This window comes from Saimiri boliviensis, chromosome 6 (assembly GCF_048565385.1).
Source record: "Saimiri boliviensis isolate mSaiBol1 chromosome 6, mSaiBol1.pri, whole genome shotgun sequence".
Classification (NCBI taxonomy): domain Eukaryota; kingdom Metazoa; phylum Chordata; class Mammalia; order Primates; family Cebidae; genus Saimiri; species Saimiri boliviensis.
Window position 1 is genome coordinate 24,480,923 of NC_133454.1, and position 19,372 is coordinate 24,500,294.

The following is a 19,372-nucleotide window of genomic DNA, read 5'->3' on the forward strand; positions in this document are numbered from 1 at the left end:
CCCAAGCTTCCTCCCAGGGTCAGGAACCCTGCCTGTGCACCGTCTTCCCATCCTCTCTGTGCTGAAGCACCAGAGCCTGGAACAGCCCTGCTCTGTGTGCCTCGGGGACTTACCGTTGCTCCCTCCCTCTGGAACACTCCCCACCCCTCTCCCCTTTGCCTGGCTAAGTCCTTCTTAGCCTTCGGGCCTCAGCCTAGATACCACTTTCTCTAGGAAGCCCTCCCTGCCCCCTCCAGGATGGGTCAGTTTACAGCGCTGCCCGGTCTGGTCCATCTCGGCGCCGATCTGGATGTGCATGTGGCCCCACGAGGCCAGGGGCTGGGCTGGTCCCTGCGCTACCTCCATGTCTGGCCCAGCATAAGGCACACCCAATCTACCTGGCACCCAGGTGACAGGGTCAGAGGAGATGGTGGGTGAGGCAGCCCCTTGCATAGCAAAAGGTGCCAGGGAGGGGGTCCTCTATCAACCCTTCCCACGCCACAGCAGGCCCGCAGGAGGAAGGCGGTGTGCAGACAAAGACCCTGCCCGGTCCCTGGCTCCCCTGGGTACAGCCCCAGGGCACGGATATCAATGAAGGCCAGGCAGGCCTCCTGCGAGAGCTCCTCGCTGCCCAGGAGCTTCTTGAGCAGCGCCTGCTTGAGTGGCTCCCGCGTGTGGCTCCACAGCCGGTCCTTGCCTCGGGCCTTGGACACCATGACGCGGCTCAGCGTATGCTTGGGTGGGGGCCTGCCACAGCACAGGGACCGTCAGCAGTGGCCCTATCGCCAGCAGCCCTGGGGAGAAACCCCCAGGTTGTGAGACCCCACCCCCGCCCACACTCTGTGCCGGAGACTGAGGGTGGGGATCAGGCCCTGCTCTTCCCTGCCCTGCATGTGTCTGGAGACTAGTCACTGGCGGTGGCTGAGCTGTCCTTTCTCAGCTGTGAAACAGCGGCGGGAACACCCCAGGCTGTGCCCCAGCCTCCCCCGCCACCCTGCACCCCTGCAGAGCTCAGTGCACACTGCTTCCTCCAGGAAGCTTCTCACTCCGTCCTCATCACAGTGTTGGGCACACAGAACCCCAGCTGCCTGCTTCCTGCCCGCTTCCCCACCAGGACTGAGTCTCTAACGCCCGGGACCAGCCTGGGGTGGATGCAGTGACAACTCTTAAACGAAAGAAGGATACGTCAAGACACACAGGATGGGTCACCTCCGGGAAAGAGGAGCCCTCCAGCCCCCTCTGATCCGGCCCTGCTCACAGGCGGGGCTTCACAAAGCCACCCCAGCACGCAATCTGAGGGTAGTGGAAGCCTACAGCTCCCAGCTCTGTGGCCCCCAATCCTTCCCCGGGAGGCATCACCTGAAGTAGTCATAGGAGAACTCCTCCAGCGTGTAGGGCTTGGCGCGCACCTCGGGCTCCGTTGTTCGCAGCTGCAAGAGCCGGACAACATCCTGCCTCTGGTCGGGAGTCATGGTGACCAGGGCCTAGGGGCCAGGAGACAAGGGGGCTCAGGTCAGCTCTGCACTTGGACCACCAGAACCAACATGGTATACCCTTGAGCCTTTGGGACTCAGGGAGACTCTCCAGGGGGGTGGACCCCGTGCTCCATTCTGACCCTGGGAGCCCCATTCCTCCTTGGGGTCTCTGAGGTCCCTGCTGCCTCCTTCGTGCTGAGCTAAGGACCCTTCCCTTGGTGTCTGATCAGGTTGGGCCAGTCTGAAAGACTGGACGAGGCAGGAGGACATGGTGTGACAGCCGCCTTATCCGCTGAACCTGGCTCAGGAGCCACTAGGGAGGTGGGGCTGTGAGTCCCCAGAGTTGCTCTCAAGGTGGCTCCAGAAGAAGCAGGGCCCAGCCCTGCCCCAGCTGTGGCCCTACTGCCTGTTCAGACAGTGTGGGGGATACCGATCTTTCCAGTCCCTGCCCCTGGCCCCACCCCTTGGCCATTCCTCATCTGATGCCATTTCTAGGCCCCTCCCCACCTGGCACAGGTTTGAGGGCTGCCCCAACTTTAAATGTGTGGTCCCGTAAGATCCCAAGATCATCTTCACAGATGCACTGGACCATTAACCTATTGTACCTCTGTGGGGAGTGGATGAAGAGGGGTCTCTTTACCACCCCCCGCCCATCTGCCACCCCAGGCCACATACCACAATCTCCCGCGGTGGCATGGTGACAGTGGGCATGACGTACACACAGTCAGTGGGGAAGTCCCCACGCTGCTTGGTCCTCTCATTGATGCCATTGGCCCAGCCTGAGTTCATGACCTGCTCGCCCGTGTCGTGGTCCAGGATGATGAGGTCTCCCTTGGCAAAGCTGAGGAAGCCTGACTCCTCACCTGCTGCAGAGCAGAGGTGAGCAGGACCGCGGGGCAGAGACAGAAGCTGAGTGGGAACATCTTTATTTTGGTTGACGATCTATCAGCCGCTACTTCCCACCGAAGAACTGAGGTGTTGTCATCCGTGTCTGCCCATCTGCCACTCTGCCTCCACCTTGTCCCAACTCCCCATACAGACGCCACCACCTGAGTGGGCCACTCTCCCACTCAAAAGCCTTCCACGGCTCCTCATTGCCTTTGGGAGAAAGCCCCGCACTCCCAAGCCCGTTGTGAGTGAGCCTCCCGGACTCCTTCCGCCTCGCCCCTCCTCCCTCTCTGCGCCTGTCCCCAGTCAAGCTGTTTGCAGCCCCCCGGGCAGGCCGGCTTTCTCCTGCTTCTGTGCTGGCTTCAGCTCAGCTCTCTGCCCGCTGCGCTCTGCTCACATGGGCTTCCTTTCTCGACCCCAGTCTGCATGGGGCCTCTCCTCCAGGCTCCCGTGGCTCTGGGCTTCCCTGCTCACGGCACCGTTCCAGGCTGTCACTGGCTGCTTCCCACCCTCCTCCCCACTGAGGACAGGGTGGGATCCATTTCATCTTCATCTTTCCCACACTCTGCCAGGACCTCAGTGGCCTCAGGCAGGGTAGTTGTTACTGCTGTTATCACTTGAAGATGGTGGGTCTTTTGAGAACACTGAGAAGGACCCCTGATCTAACTTGGAGAGGGGACAGGAGATGAGTATTGAAGAACCAGGAGGAGGGAGGGAGAGGAGGCTCCCTGCAGGGCACACGTTGAAGGCACAGGCTTCTGCAGGGGAAGGATGCGAACAAGACCCTAGCAACCTTGAGTGCCAAGGCCATGGGACATGGTCTGTGATATGGTTTAGATATATGTCCCCTCCAAAGCTCACGTTGAAATTTGATCTCCCTATGTTGGTGGTGGCCTAGTGTGAGGTGTTTGGGTCACAGGGGTGGGTCCCTCATGAACCGTGTAGTGCCAGGCTCACAGTAATGAGTGAGTTCTCACTCTATAGAGTCCCTGCGAGAACAGAGAAGAGCCTGGCACCCCCTCCGCTCTCTCTTCTTTCCTTCTGATACAGGAACCCCTTCTCCTTCTGCTGTGAGTGGAAGCTTCCTGGGGCCTTCGTCAGAAGCAGATGCTGGCCCCTTTCTTTCTTTCTTTTCTTTCTCTTCTATTCTCTTTTACTTTCTTTTCCTTCATGAGGTCTCACTTGCCCAGGCTGGAGTGCAGTGGCACAATCACAGCTCACTGCAGCCTCCACCTCCTGGGCTCAAGCAATCCTCCTACCTCAGCCTCCTGAGAAGCTATGACTACAGGCACATGCCACCACACCTGGCTAATTTATTTAACCTTTTGTAGACACGGGGGTCTCACTATGTTGCCCAGGCTGGTGTTGAACTTTTGGCTTCAAAGGATCCTCCCATCTCAGCCTCTCAAAGTACTGGGATTGCAGGCATGAGCCACCGTGCCCAGCCAGCACCATGCTTCTTATAGTGCCTGCGGAACTGCGAGCCAAATAAACCTTGTTTCTTCATAAATCTCCCAGCCTCTGGGATTCCATTATAGCAACGCAAACGGACTAAGACAGTCTGCATGACACCCTGAGCCCCAGTGCCAGGCAGCCCATGCCAGCAGCCACTCACCGGGGTTGGGGTTATCCTGCAGGGCCACAACATACTTAGATCTCTTCCGGAGCCCCTCCAGGAAGGTGACCACCAGGTCACGAATGTCCTCGGCGTTGCTGGAGGTGAAGGTGTATTCGTCCCCCTTGATGGTGGCCAGCGTGAAGCTGGGGGCAGTCATTTTCGCTCCCCTGCAGGACCAACACGGAGCACAGGGCCCCGCTGGGGTCAGTCCTGCCCAGCCTGAGTGAGGCGCAGCACAGCCAAGATCAGAGCAGCCCAGTGAGAGCCAGACACGGCACTCCCTGAAGGAGACCAAGGCCAGTTGAGTCAGACATGGCCCAGCCAGCAGGGGACGTGGCCCAGCTCAGCACATCTCAGGCTAAGTCAGAGCTGGCCTGGCCAGAGGCAGGCATGGCCCAGAGGGAGACCCGCACTGGCCTGGCCCACTTCTTCTTTGCCTGTCTAACTTCTACTCACCCTTTAAATCTCAGCCTACATGCCACTTCCTCCTGGAAGTCCTCCCTGCCCTCCCACAATCCTCATCATATCCTGCTTTAAAATGGCCTGTTCAATGTCTGTCTCCCCTCTTTGACTGAAGATCCAAGAGGACAAAGACGACTTGTCACCACTGCATCTTATGTATCTGGTCAGAGCTGGACCAGTCTGACTCCAGCCCCTATCCGACGCAGCCCAGAGACACTGCTACAAGCCCCAGACGGTGTGGGAGGAAGCCACCGCACTGCTGGGAATGCCAGGCAATCCCAGCAACCCGCCCACCATCCCACCTTCGTGCACCGCGCTTTGCAGTTTATAAAGGGCTCTCCCATCTATGACTGCATTTCTTCCTCACCACTGTTATGGGAAGAAAGTATTAAGACTCTTGTTTCAGGAACGAAGACATAGAGGGAATCCTACACAGACCCCTGAACCCCAGGCCAAGCTCTTTTGTACACACTCGCCTGCCCCTGACTGTCCTGACCAACCGGTCCTGTCTCAGAACAGCCTTCATGTGCTGTGAAGCCCACGCCCGTCCTTCCAGCAAGAGGAGGTGCCAGAGAGGTCTGCACAATGCGGCACAAACTGCCCAATCACGTGCAACCGGGGCAGGCCACTTCCTGTCTCTTCGCTTCCTGTGACCCGCAGGGAAGCTTCGGTCCCTCTCCTTCCCCGCTGTCTGTCTGCCTCTCCATGCGGCCCTCCTCACCTGCTGCTGGACACGGCCATGATCTCTGGGAAGGACAGCTCCAGAAGGACCTGCTCCTGCTCATCCACAAAGTACACGCCTGTCCAGTTGACGGCCACGATGACGTCATTTTTGGGGAGGCTGGGGCCTGGGGTCCAGACCAAGGCACTGAGAGGGAGGCCCCCTGTCCCCAGGCCCAGCCCTTCCCAATCCTGCTAACAGCCAGGCAGGTGGCAAGGGTGGCAGTGCACTGATTTCCATTTACAGATAAAGAAACTGAGGCTCAGAGAGCACAGACTCCCACGTGGCAAAACCCAAAGAGCAGGCGAAGAGAGTGCTGAATCAGGAAGCTGGTTTGGGGCCCACTCCTGCCATTGATCTTTGCGCAGCTTTGGGCAAGTCCCTGCCCTGCACTAAAGTGAGATCTGGGGAGAGGCTGGACTGAGGCCCAGGGTTCCCTCTGGCCTTGGTGCTTGGTGGTTCTGTGAACAGCAGCATCAGCACAGGGCCTGGCACAGAGCAGGTGCGCAGTAACAATGGCCCAAGGGCGGCTGAGCCAGTGGCCTGCGTGGGTTTGTATCTGCTATTCTTGACTTCATGGAGTCGGCCCAGCAGGGCCATCCTTGCCTGAACTCTGGGTCACCCTGTTCTGTACACAGTACGTGTCTTAATGATTCAGTCCTCACTCAGTTTTTCAATCCAGTGTGCTACTGAGCACATAAGATGTGCCATGGGGTCGCTACCGGGTGTGGGGAGGCAGGACTCACACAGCCGCATTGACCAGAACAGACCAAGCAGCCCGCAGGCTGGAGTTCCACTGACAGAGGCCCTGGCTCAAGCCACTTCCCTCCCCTGTTGTGGGCTGAGCCACAGAGCCAGGGACTGGGAGCCTCACAGGCTGGGGGTACCTGAGAATTTGTAGGCTTCATAAAACCTGGAGAAGAGCAAGGGCCACTTGAAGCGGGCATAATTGACCACATCCTCTTTGACCTTCTGGGCATCAGTTCTCCTCTGGGCATAAATCCCCTAAAGGGACAGAAGACAATGTATGAGTGAGTTTGCTCTACAAATCAGCAGCCGCTGCCTTCCAGCCAGGAGCAGCCTGGGGTTCTCGCACCTCCTGTGCATGGTGGCCTGGCCCCGCTCCCATCTGTCTGCACCCACCCTGTTCCACCTTTCTCATTCATCAACATCAGTGAGCACTTGTGAGTGCCACCTCTATGCCGGTGCTGGGGCCCAAAGTCAGAGAAAATACAGCTGCCCCTCCAGAAAGCTCCCAGTTCAATAGGGACAGGGAAGCAAGGATTCCAGCCAGAGCATGTGGGAGGCCCAAGGCCCCTGGTCAGCAGGAGGCATGCGCAAGGCAGACTGGGAAGAGAGGGAATGGGGACACAGCGTGGGGAGCCAGGTCCTGGGGACAGAGTGTAGCCACAACTGCAGGAAACCGATCTGGCAAATCTGGGAGTTAGATCAGTGTGCCAAGGGGGAACTGGAGCTTGGTGGTGAGGTGGGCCGTGAGGGGTGCTGCCACGCTCTTGGTAAGATACAAGGCCAGACACAGTGGCTCACGCCGGTAATCCCAGCACTTTGGGAGGCTGAGGCAGGCAGATCACCTGAGGTCAGGAGTTTGAGACCAGCCGGGCTAACATAGTGAAACCCTGTCTCTACTAAAAAATATAAAAGTTAGCCAGGCATGGTGGCAGGTGCCTGTAATCCCAGCTACTCAGGAGGCTGAGGGAGGAGAATTGCTTGAAATTGGAAAGCAAAGGTTGCAGTGAGCTGAGATCCAGCCATTGCCCTCCAGCCCGGGGGATAAAAGTGAGACTTTGTCTCACAAAAAAAAAAAAAAAAAAAAAAAAAAAAGATACAAAGGCACCAGCATTGTTTCTCTAAAAATATTCTCCCAAGCCCTAAGGAGAACTCTGGGGTGTTGGGGTGACATTGGAGGGTCAGAATGAAAGCCTGGCCTTTATCGTATGTAGACACAGGTGTAGATAAGGGTGCATGTGTATGCCAGCTCACAGACAGCCCCATCTCCACCCACAAGAGAGGCCATGAGGGGTGCCATCCTGAGAGAATTCAGAGGCAAAGGGCTCGATGTCACCAACCCAAGCTCAAATGACTCAGAGAAAAGAATACATATGTAGGCAGAGAGACAAATCACAGAGCAAGTGCAGCTGTCACCTGGCGAATCTGGGAAGTGACATGCGCGCTGCGGTCCTATTTTTTTGAATGTGGAACTTCTCTGCACATTCGAAATTATTTCAAAATAAGATGTTTTCAAAACACTTCTCTGTTATGGACTGAACTGTGTGCTTCCGTCCCCAGCCCCACCATATTTGCATATTAAAGTCCTCACCCCCAGCAACTCAGAATGCAAGCCTATTTGGAGATAAGGTCTTTAAAGAGGTCACTAATGAGATCTTTTGGGTGGGCTGTAATCCGATATGACCAGTGACCTTTTGAGAGGAGAATATGTGGACACAGAGGTGCATGTGCACATGTCACCATGTGACGACAGATGGAGAAGACTGCCATCTGCAGGCAGAGGGGAGAAGCCTCAGGAGAAAGCACCCTGTGGACACCTTGATCTTGGAGCTCCAGGCTCCAGAACTGGAAGGAAATACATTTATTCCTGTTGTTGAAACCACCTAGTCCGTGGCACTTGGTTATGGCAGACCTAGAAAATGAACACTGCACCCTCCCGCCCTACAAAAACTGTGATTCCCAAATGAAGGGCCTGGCCCAGGGCTCCAGGACAGGAGAGACCCAGCTCAGCAGTGGGCTCCAAAGGGCAGAAACCATGTCTGTTCTACAAAGGGCTGTGTCTCCGGGTCCTGGTATGATGCCCAGCACATGGCAAGTGCCCAAAATAAAATGAATGCGTAATGACAGCACCCCACCCGCATGCCACAATGGCAGTGAACCCCAAGGGAGTCCTTAAGGAGGTGGGGGTGGAGGCTGCAGCAGTTTGAGAGGCAGCCGGACAGGCTGCAGCGGGTGTCAGCACATGAGAACCAAGGGAGAGGAGGTGGCTGAGGATGAAGAGCAGGGCTCTCACTTGAGGGGCACGGGGGTGGCAGGGAGGACACACTTCTTCTCTGAAGGGAGGCTCAGTGGGGTGAGGGCCTTGGGGAAGCAGGCCTGGATGAAGAAGCTGGCACAGGGAGCACTCAGGATTCAGGGGGGCAGAGCCTGGTGGGGAGCTGACCAGAGAAGGCACAGGATCAAGTGGAGGGGGTGGCACAGAGCTCCCAGGTGAGGACAGACGCCTCGAGGTCTGTGGCGCCGTCAGACTGTGGAGCCCTAGACTTACGTGCAGGGACAATTCTCTTGCACAGCCAGTGCCATGGAAATGAGGCGGCCTTGGGTCCCCTGCCAGCAGCCAGTGCCCCACCTTCTCCCCATCTGGACACCCCTGCTCTACTTGGGCAGGTCCTTAGCTTGGGAGGGAACCACTCGTGGCTGGTTATGGGCCTGGGCTCCAAGCAAGGCAGTCAAGGGGGCCTGTCCCTAAAGCTCCCCAGGCAGGAAGTTGGGCTGAAGTTCTTTTAGGAAGAAGGAGGTGCACTTCCTGAAGCTGTGTCTAGCGCCCACCGCCACTCCTAAGCCCCGGAAGCTGCAGCACCAACAAGCGGCTGGCACAAGACCAGGAAAGGGGGCCCCGATACCTGTGGCCCCCACAGAGGCTGCAGGGTTAAGTGTGATCCCCTCTGTGTGCCTGGCACACAGATGGCAGGAGAATGAGTGAGCTGATGGCCAATGAAGGAAGGGCCACTGGGAGGCTGGAGGTCAGGTGCCATCCCATCCCCCGGCAACCCCAGCAGACAGCTTCAGGTGAGGACCTTCTTGGTTGCTTGGGTCCATGTCCCTTCTTTACGACTCCTCCCAGCCCTTCTACCTTCTTGTGGGCAGCAATGGCCAGCTGGGCCCACTTCTCCAGCGTCTTCAGGGGTGTGATCTCACGGTCAGGGATGTAGGTAGGTACGAGGTTCAGGAGGCGCTCCAGGATCATCTCAGAGCCATAGTCTACAAAGTACTGCTGGGAGGCCAGCTCAGCCAGGTCGTCCTCCTAGGTTGGGGGAGGCTTCAGTCATGCATTGGCCCGGGCCCTCCAGGAAGCCCTTCTAAACCACCAGAGGCTCCAGGCCCCTCTTCTGGCCCTGCCTCCGGCAGCTCTCAGAGCCCGGCCTTTGGGACCCAGGCTTCTCACTGATTCACCAGGGAATTCTTGTCTGCTCAGAGGAACCATGAGCTCCCCAAAGGCAGAGCCACACCCTCACTTTCTCCTGGGTCCCTTTAGTGCTGGCATGGAGCTGGACTCTGCCCAGGGGCACAGGAAGTGACCCAAAAAGCAAGGCAGCCCATCAAGTAGCCATGGCACACTCAGCCCGGTGAGACAGTGACTGGAGCCGGCAAACGGCAGAAGAGGAAGTGACTGCCTTGGAAAATGGGAGACCTGGGGCCTGCTGGAGGGTCAGAGTGAGGGAAGTGCGTCACGGTGACTGCCTCTATCACCATCGTTAAGCACTGGGGGGATAGTTAAAGTGGTTAACAGCTGGCAGGAGCTACAGCAGAGGGTTCAGAGAGCCAAGTGGCCACCGGGCATCTGCCCCTTCTCTGCCTGGCCTGGTGTACAGCAGCCCCAGTGATGCCTACCTAGGGCTCCGCAGGCCTCCAGCAGCAAGGGCATAGAGAAAAGCTCTTGGAAGCCTTGAAGGCAATAGGTATTTTCAAACTAGCTTGGAATATTTCAGAATTTTAGCAACTGACGTGTCTCTACTAATGCATTCTGCCTGAATATTTGCTTCCCACCACCGTTATCACCACCATTATGATTTTTCTTTTTTTTTTTTGTAAACCAAGCAAAAGTTTTATTGGGGCAGTACAAGTACACTCTGGGAGAGAAGTGGGCTGACCCTGCTGGCAACACCCCATGACATTGTGCATTGTGATCATCTATTGCCTCAGTTCTTTATCCAGTTCTCACCAAAGTTTGGGGGACCCTCCCTTACTGTGCTTAATGCACATGCACGGGAACCAGTGATCAATACCAATCCTATCTAACGGTGGCACTGCTTCTTACCGCCACCCCAGGAGTCAGTTTTGCACTCATTGTGCCTGCTCGGCTCTCAGGAATTCCCCTTTCACCGTTTTCCTTCCTTATCAGGATCTAGTTAACGACATTCTGATAGCTCAACCATGGAGTGAGTACTGGGCATCCTAAGACATGTTCCGGGGGATTCTTTCCAACATGGATACCTCCTGCTGGTACCTGCTCGTATCGGACTGTCTACTCTTACATTTCTCCCTCAAGGAGCTGGGATCCAGAAATCTTTTGGGAGATGGGGCAGAGGTCATTCTCTGTAGCTACTTCCTGCGGAAAAGGGCCATCGAGGGTCTTCAGGGTCCTTCCTCCTTGCTTGTCCTCTTTGAAGCAAGGGAAGCAGCGCTGGATGATGGAGAGACAGGTGACAGGTGTTCCCTGCCCAGCATGTCAACCAGCACTGGCAACACTTCGTGCCCTCAAGGAATCTGGGGATGCCTTCAGACAAAGCTTTCACCATGGAGAATACCAAAAACGTGGTACTTCTGCCAGCATTATGAATGTGGTGACTGCGGCATGGAGTTTGGGCATATCTCACAACTTAATGGACATCAGAAAATCCATCAGGTAGGGGAAGCCCACAGATGTGGTGAAAATACAAAGGACTTTAGGCATCGCTTATCATTTACAATGCTCCAGAGAATTTGCATGCTATATAAGCACTTTGAATGTAACCAACGTGGTGAAACTTCTAACAGACTTTCAAAGATTATGCCACATTAGAGCACGCACAGTGGACTGAAGCCATACAAATGTGATGTACGTCAAAAGGCCTTTCTCTCATCCCTCACTATACATTAGAGGTTTCATGTTGGCCAGGGACTAAATCTGACTCAGCATCAAAAAACTCTCACTCAAAAGAAGCCCCTTTTCCTGTAACTTTTGTGGAAAAACCTTTTGCTATTTCTCAGAAGAAACTCAACATCTATTAATTCATACTAGAAAGAAATATTACCCCTGTAATTATTGCAAAAAGGAATTCAATCCATACTCCAAATTGATTCTACATCAAAGAACTCATAGAGGAGAGAAACCCCACAAACATGATGTCTGTGAGAAATCTTTTAAAAGCATCTCAAATCTTAATAAACGTCAGAAAACTCATACTGGAGAGAAGCCCTTTTCCTGTAATGAACGTAAAAAAGCCTTTGCCCAGCGCAAGGATCTTGCTTGCCACCAACAAATCCATATTGGAAGGAATTTTTTTTTTTTTTTTTTGAGACGGAGTTTCGCTCTTGTTACCCAGGCTGGAGTGCAATGGCACGATCTCGGCTCACCGCAACCTCCGCCTCCTGGGTTCAGGCAATTCTCCTGCCTCAGCCTCCTGAGTAGCTGGGATTACAGGCACGCACCACCATGCCCAGCTAACTTTTTGTATTTTTAGTAGAGATGGGGTTTCACCTTGTTGACCAGGATGGTCTTGATCTCTTGACCTCGTGATCCACCCGCCTCGGCCTCCCAAAGTGCTGGGATTACAGGCTTGAGCCACCGCGCCCGGCCTGGAAGGAACTCTTTTATTTGTAGTAATTGTAAAAAGACCTTTGCCAGGATGTCAGATCGAACACAACATCGAAGAATTCACACAGGAGAGAGACCTTACCAACGTATGACTTGTGAAAAAAAAAAAACCTTTAAATATCAGCCAAACTTGACTAAACATCAGAAAACTCATTCCTTAGAGAGGCCCTTTACATGTGATGAATGTCGAAAGACCTTTCACCTTAACTGGGGACTTAATCACCATAAAATAATTCACACTGGAGAGAAACACTATGAATGTGGCGAATGTGAAAAGCGTTTTAACAATAATTCAAATCTTAATAAACATAAGAAAATTAAAAAAGAAAAACTACCACCACTACCTCCACCATCACCATCATCACTAACGACACTGTTACTACCTCAACCCACCATCGCCATCATCACTACCAACAACACTATCACCACCATCATCACTGCCTCCACCATCATCACTACCAACAAGACCACACCATCTCCACCATCACCATCAGCACCAACAACACCATCACCAACATCATCACTGCCTCCACCATCACCACCATCATCACTACCAACAAGACCATCACTACCTCCACCATCACCATCAGCACCAACACCACCACCACCACTACCTCTACCTCTACCAATGTTACCGCCAGCAAGCATCCCCTTGATTTCCATCACCTGCTTTCTCATCCATCCATCACAATCGCCAATGGAACTATAGCAAGCATTACCATTACCAAAAACAAAACAACCGCCTAACTCCTGTCCACGGAAGGAGAAAAAAGAATACACATTTGCAAGTTCTGATCTCAGGGAATGGCTATCTTTCTCATTTAGAGCAGCGCTCACCAGACCCACTCAGAGCAGTGCAGCAGGTGCTGAGGCACGTCCTCTGCAGCAGCACAGTCAACCCAGCAGTGTGGGGGGCTCCTCCACCGGCGGAATTCAGGACATTCCTCAGAAGCCCTTGCTCCCGCCACCTCGCCTCTCCTGATGACCCCCGCGAGGTAGGCCGTGTACACTCAGGAGCCTGGAGAGCGCCTGCCCGCAGTCAGGCTCGCCTTGGCCTGAGCTCGTGATGGCTCACAGAGGAGCACTCGGCCCAGGCGTGGCAAACAGGCGGCTGTGAGTCCAGCCCGCCTGGCGGAAGATCCGCTCCCGCTCACCTTCTCACATCTGTACTCCCCAAACTTGACTCCTCGCACCACCTGCTGGTAGATGAGGTTGGTGGCCACGTTGTCCTCGGAGGGGCTGTGCCAGGGCGCGAAGACCTCCTTGCGGAAGAAGAGTCTCCAGGGGGCGTTGCGCTCCTGGGCGCCCTGCTCCTTGGCGTACTGCTCGCACTGGGAGATGGCGTCCATGACGTGGTCGCTGCCACTGCCCAGGGAGGACACCTGCGGGCACAGCGGGGAGGTGAGCAGGCACGAAGTCAGGGAAGGACTACGAGGAGCCTCGAGGTGCCGACGGTCGGTTCAGACGGAAAACCGAGGCCCAGCGAGGGGCAGGGACGCGTGCGGGGCGCACGGGAGGCACACCAGATCCTGGCTCTGGGCTCTGAGCCCACCATGGCCTTCCTAGCCTCAGTTCTGGGCACCGGGACGTGCAAATTCCCATTTTCTAGCGGAAGCCTTTTGGGAAACTGGACAGAGTCTCCCTGGAAACATAGGGGCATCGATGAGAAAAATCCAGACAAACTGTGTCCAGTCACAAGGTGCGTCCCTGGGCGTGCGGGCTGCGGGCGTGGAGGCGGGGTGGGGTCCTCTGCTGCGCACGGTGTTGCCGGGGGTGGAGGCAAAATCACCCAAGCCCCACGTCCCGCTCCCGCCTCCGAGGTGTCTGCGGGTTGCCCTTGTTCCTGCTGCTCGGGGGCAAGTGTGAAGGAACTCCCGTTTGCTGAGGGGTCTCTCCATCAGCCGCCATAGCAACCGGACAGGGAATTGCATTTCCACTTGCACGCGAGCGCTGCGCAGGCCTCCCATCAGCCTGTGCCGTGCCCCTCCTCCCGCTCAGGAGAGGATCACCGGGCCTGGGCACGCAGGACTGAGGGCGCCCTACTGCTGGGCTTTCCCTCTGGTGCTGGGGAGCTCTGGGCCGTTCTAAGGAGTCGGGCAGAGCCAGTTAGCGCGGGCTCGGGGAAGTCGAGGTGCTCCAGGGTGAGTGGCCCCGGCCAGTAGGTGGCAGCACCGGACGACCCGGAGTGGGGCTGGGAGGAGGCGATTGTGGGAGGCCATACCTTGTCAAACAGGGCAATGTAGAGGGAGAACCCGAAGCGGTCCTTGAGAGAGATCTTGTCGGCCAGCGCGTTGCAGAGCTCCTTGGCGGTGGTCGCTGAGTCCGTCAGCAGTGTCTTGGTGGTCCCGTCCATGAATGTCACGGGCAACATGATTGGCTTCTTGGACTTGGTGGCCTGGAAGTGCCCCAAGAGGGTTTGTGGGGCTTGTCCCTCTGGACTCTGGCTCTCTGCTTTCTGTGGGGTGGGAGCTTCCCTGGAGCCCCAGGCCCCAGCACCTCACTGGGACACTGTCTGTCCCTGTCACAGGTGTCTAGGGAGCCCTGCTGTGCACCCCACCCCAATGGGACCTTTAGAACCCCTGAGCCAGGGCCTGGGGTTGAGAGGTCAGGACTGCCATGGGCCAGGGGCCTCTGCTTCGTATAACCTTTACCATGCGGCAGGTGAAGCCATTGAGACACAGAGGGACTCTCCCTTGCCCAAGTCACCTTGACCATAAGCCCAGCAAATGAAGTCCCTTATCCTTTGGGAGCTTTTCTGCTCCCATGGGCCTGGGGTTCCAGAACTTGAAGGTGGGTGCTTGAGGAACCAGAGTCCCGAAGCAGAGAATGTTTCTGGGGCACCCGAGTGCACTGGACACACACAAGCACACACGCACTCATGCACATGCACGCATACACACACATACACACACAAGAGCACACACGCACAGGCACACACAAGCACACACGCACACAAGCACATGCACACACGTGCACGGACCTGCAGCTCCAGCCAGCTGGGCGGCTGTGTTCGTGTTCCATTGACAAAGGTCCTCCTCAGGCGCTCCTCACAGTACGGGGCGTAGCCCGGAGGGCCCCCATGGATGAAGTTCCGCAGGTACTGCAGCCAGAGCACCCGCTGAAGCAGACCCACTGCGGCCCCAGGGCTCGCCACGTGTTTTGTGAGGGCAGCCTCCAGGCCCACCCCGCCACTGGGAGGCCACTCCTCCAGGCCAGGCTGCTTTCGGTGGCTTCCCTACCCTCACACCTCCATTGCCTATTTCCAGGCACATCTGCAGTCTCCCCAACCTCCCCCTAGCTCAGCCGAGCGGCTCCTCCCGTACCCCTGTACAGCACCAGCCAGTTGGATTAATTCTGCCATGACCTGCTCCACTCTGACCCCAGTGCTCAGGTCCTGCCCCAAGACAAGGGTGCAGAGGTTCCAGGACATGCTCCTGTCAGACTCAGCGTCCTCTTAAGTAGAATGGGGCTGAGGGGAGTGTGGGGCAAAGCGGTGGCTTCCCTCAAGGAGGAGGTGCTAGGAAGATGGGGCCCAGCGGGTGGGGTGGCCAGGTGGGCCTCGTGACCAGGCCCTTTGGAGCCCCTGGCTCTTGCTCTCCCCACAGTGCTGGGACAGGGCCTAGCTCCCCTTCCCACTCCAGGACGCCAAGCACTTTCCTACCTTGACAAACTTCTCGGAGGGGGCGAAACAGCCGACACAGAGAGACACGAGGATCCAGCCCCGGGCGTAGCTGCTCTTGGAGGGGTTGTGTGTCAGCTGCTTGCTGATCTGGCAGTAGATCTCGTCCCTGGACAGGCAATGGGGCAAGGGAGAGGGAATCACCCAGAGAACAGCACCGGCCCCTACCTCCTCCCAGCAGCCGGTGGGACACCACATAGCTGTCCCCTCCAATTTGCCAAGACCACCCAGGAGGAGGCAGAGTGACGCCAGGTGGCAGCGTAGAGCCCAGGCTGGGGTCTGACTTTGGAGACAGGATCATTAGGCATAAAGCACATCTCCAACTCCAATCCAGATCCCACAGCCAGGGTCCCACCACCCAGGGTGGTGAGTATTCTGCTCGGGACTCAGCGGCCACAACTACTGGTGATCATGCTGATAAGGAGCACAGTCCCTGCCTCGCCTCCTTCCTGACCAGTGGTGGCCCAAGCAGGTGAGTTCGCCTCTCTGACACCAGCCCATAGACGTTGGCAGCAGGTGCAGCTTCTACCCATGGCAATGGAGACAGCAGAAAACAGGAAAGGCATCGTGGGATGTCAATGGGGGATGGAATGAGTAGAAACTTTGTCTCTGGTATATTTCTGGGATGTTTGAACATTTAAGCCAATTTCTGTACTGTTTGAATGCATGACTTTTGTAATGGGAGGAAAACAATCAAGGTATTTTTTGGTGTTCATTTTAAAGGAATCCTTACAAGACTGCTGTGAAGATCAATGAGCCAAGGCTTATGACGCACCTAGCACAGTGCCACGTGCAGTGAGCCCCTCATAAATGCCAGCCGCAACTACTGCCGTCCTTGTTTTTGGGAACGGTTCTTCTCTTCTGCACACTGGGTACTCTAAGACTGCAGCTGCCTGTTCCAGGACAGGGGCAGGAGCCATGACGATGCAGTGACCGCCAGGGGGCACTCATTGCTGCTCTTCTCTCTCAAAGGACAGGGCTGGGATGACCTAATTCAGTGGCTCACCAGTTTTGAGTTGACAATTTCAAAGTAAATTCGGAAGTTACCCATTTTATTTAATCAGGATAAATGAGAACATTTGTAACACCCACAACCTGCCGACTATCTAGATCCCAATTATTTCATAAACAAAGGTAATTTTAAATATTCCAAATGTAGGAACGGCAAAATCTCAGAGCAGTCCCTTAAAGAAAACACGTTTAGCTTTAGAAACATCCCTCCTTTTCCCACCTTGCCACAGACTAGTGAAATGTTATCACCTGCAGCTGGGAGTCCCCATTCACTTTACAGATAAGGAGACTGAGGCCAAGAGCAGGGAGGGATTAGCCGTGCAAGGCCCTTCAAAGAGCTGACACCCTAGCCTTTGGACTCTTGGTTCAGGGCTCCTGGCACCGTGTTTTCTAGAAGTGCCAGCTTTAGCTATGATGGGGAGATAATTTGGAGGCAAATTCTTGCCCTGGAGACATGCCTGCAGCAGCTGCTTTTTCATCCTGTTGGCGGGTGACCCTGGGTGGTGTGGCCACCTCTGGTGAAGTAGTGATTGGCCTTGAGGAGCAATAAAAGGGGGGCCTGGCAAGAGGCAGGAAGTCAAGTGACCCCTGGGCAAGTCTCTTCCCCACTCTGGACCTCAGTTTCCCCATCAGGAAAGTGGGGCTCGATCCCCACCCCATCCTGCTGTCCTCCCAACCAGCACACACACATTCATAGCATCAGCTCAGCTCTCCCGACTGACCTGTCCTGTGCAGAGACTGTTCTCAGAAAAGTCCTAGCCCTCCACCTGAGTTGATTTTTTTGGTGGCTCCTGGTGACTCCTGGGTCTTCCCTTCAACTCCCCAAAACCCCAGGGACCTGGGTAAAGGCCTCTCCTGGGTCTAGGGGGAAGGAAGCACTTGCAGGATTCCCAGGCACGCAGCCCACAGTAACCCTGACCATGGGCCCGGGGTGGGTGACTGCAGGTGAGCTGGCGGCAGGGGGTTAAAGCAGGAAATGCGTGTTGGATGATGATCAAAGCTACCATCCACAGGGCGCTTACCATGCTCCAGGTCTTGTGCTACACACGTTTCTTAGCTTTATCTTCCCACAAGCCTGGGCATGAGGTCACTACTGCAGGCACACCTCTTTTCCCTGTACTTCACTTTCTTACACTTCACGGATGTTGCGTTTTTACAAATTGGTTTATGGCCACCCTGCATGGAGCAAGCCCACCAGCCCCATTTCTCCGACAGCATGTGCTCACTTCACTTTCTGTCACATTTTGGCAATTCTAGAAATATTTCAAACTATTTCATGATTATTAGATTTGCTATGGTGATCTGTGATCCGCAATCTTTAATGTTCCTATTGTAATCGTTTTGTGCATCATGAACCATGCCCACAGAAGACGGCAGACCCAACTGATAAATGTTAGGTGTGTTCTGACTGCTCTACCGACCAGCCATCCCCCCACCTCTCTCCCTCTCCTCAGGCCTCTCGACTCCCCGAGACACAATCATATTGAAATTAGAACACCTAATAACCCTACGATGGCCTCTGGGTGTTCAAGTGAAAGGCAGCGTCACACATTTTTCACTTTAAATCAAAAGCTAGAAATGATTAGAGAGGAAAGTATGTTGAAAGCCAAAGCAGACCAAAAGCTGGGCCTCTTGGGCCAAGCAGTTAACCAAGTTGTGAATGCAAAGGAATAGTTCCTGAAAGACATCAAAAATGCTACTCCAGTGAACACACACGATAAGAAAGTGAAACAGCCTTATTTGCTGATATGGAGAAAATTTTAGGGGTCTGAATAGATCAAACCAGCCACAACATTCCCTTAAGCCAAAGCCTGATCTAGAGGAAGGCTCTAACTCTCTTCAACTCTGTGGAGGCTGAGAGAGATGAAGAAGTTGGAGAAGATAAGTTGGAAGCTCACAGAGATTGCTTCAGGAGGTTTAAGGCAAGAAGCTGTCTCCAAAATATAAAAGTGGAAGGTAAAGCAACACGTGCTGATGGAAAAGCTGCAACAAGTTTTCCAGAAGGTCTAGCTAATACCATTGATGAAGGTGGTTACATTCAGTAACAGATTTTCCATGTAGATGAAACAGCCTTCTATTGGAAAAAGATATCATCTGGGCTTTCATAGCTAGAGAGAAGTTAAGTCTTCAAAGGGCAGGCTGACCCTCCTGTCAGGAGCTAATGCAGCTGCTAACTTTAAATTGAAGCCAATGCTCATTGACCATTCCAAACATCCTTCATTCCAGGGCCCTTAGGAATTATGTACAAGGAGAGTAATGCTGTTTTCATGGCTGCTAATGCAACATCCATTCCGTAGCCTATGGATCAAGGAGTAATTTTGGCTTTCAAGTCTTATTTAAGAGATACATTTAGGCTGGGTGCGGTGGCTCACACCTGTAATCCCAGCACTTTGGGAGGCCAAGGCGGGCGGATCATGAGGCCAGGAGTTCAAGACCAGCCTGACCAACATGGCAAAACCCTGTCTCTACTAAAAAAAAAATACAAAAATTAGCTGGGTGTGGTGGCAGGTGCCTATAATCCCAGCTACTCAGGAGGCTGAGGCAGAAGAATTGCTTGAACCCAGGAGGCGGAGGTTGCAGTGAGCTGAGATTGTGGCATTGCACTCCAGCCTGGGCTACAAGAGCAAGACTCCATCTCAAAAAAAAAAAAAAAAAAAAAAAAGACATTTTGTAAGACTATAGCTGCCATAGATAGTGATTCCTCTGGTGGATCTGAGTAAAATCCACTGAAAACCTTCTGGAAAGTATTCACTATTCTAGATGCCGTTCAGAACATTCATGATTCATGGAAGGAGGTCAGATTATTAACATTAATAGGAGTTTACAAGAAGGGGATTCCAACCTTCATGAATGACTAAGGGGTTCAACTTCAGGAGGAAGTAACTGCAGAGGTGGTGGAAATAAATAGCAAGAGAACAAGAATGAGAAGTGGGGC

The 19,372-nt window shown here is 54.6% G+C and overlaps 1 protein-coding gene across 4 annotated transcripts in view; it reads right to left on the reverse strand.

Moving 5' to 3' along the window:
- MYO7A (myosin VIIA) overlaps positions 1-19,372 on the reverse strand; it is a 94,983-nt gene that overhangs the window by 13,108 nt on the left and 62,503 nt on the right. For 3 of the 4 annotated variants that reach the window (XM_074400415.1, XM_074400414.1, XM_074400413.1), the window contains 11 exons: positions 15,409-15,535; positions 14,728-14,847; positions 13,969-14,142; positions 12,902-13,129; positions 9,024-9,194; positions 6,031-6,148; positions 5,144-5,270; positions 3,958-4,241; positions 2,130-2,320; positions 1,339-1,463; positions 569-726 (listed from right to left, as the gene is read on the reverse strand). In XM_074400415.1, the coding sequence (XP_074256516.1) occupies positions 569-726; positions 1,339-1,463; positions 2,130-2,320; positions 3,958-4,241; positions 5,144-5,270; positions 6,031-6,148; positions 9,024-9,194; positions 12,902-13,129; positions 13,969-14,142; positions 14,728-14,847; positions 15,409-15,535 (1,823 nt within the window). The remainder of the gene's footprint in view (positions 1-568; positions 727-1,338; positions 1,464-2,129; positions 2,321-3,957; positions 4,242-5,143; positions 5,271-6,030; positions 6,149-9,023; positions 9,195-12,901; positions 13,130-13,968; positions 14,143-14,727; positions 14,848-15,408; positions 15,536-19,372) is intronic. The other variant, XM_074400416.1, reaches the window with a different exon arrangement.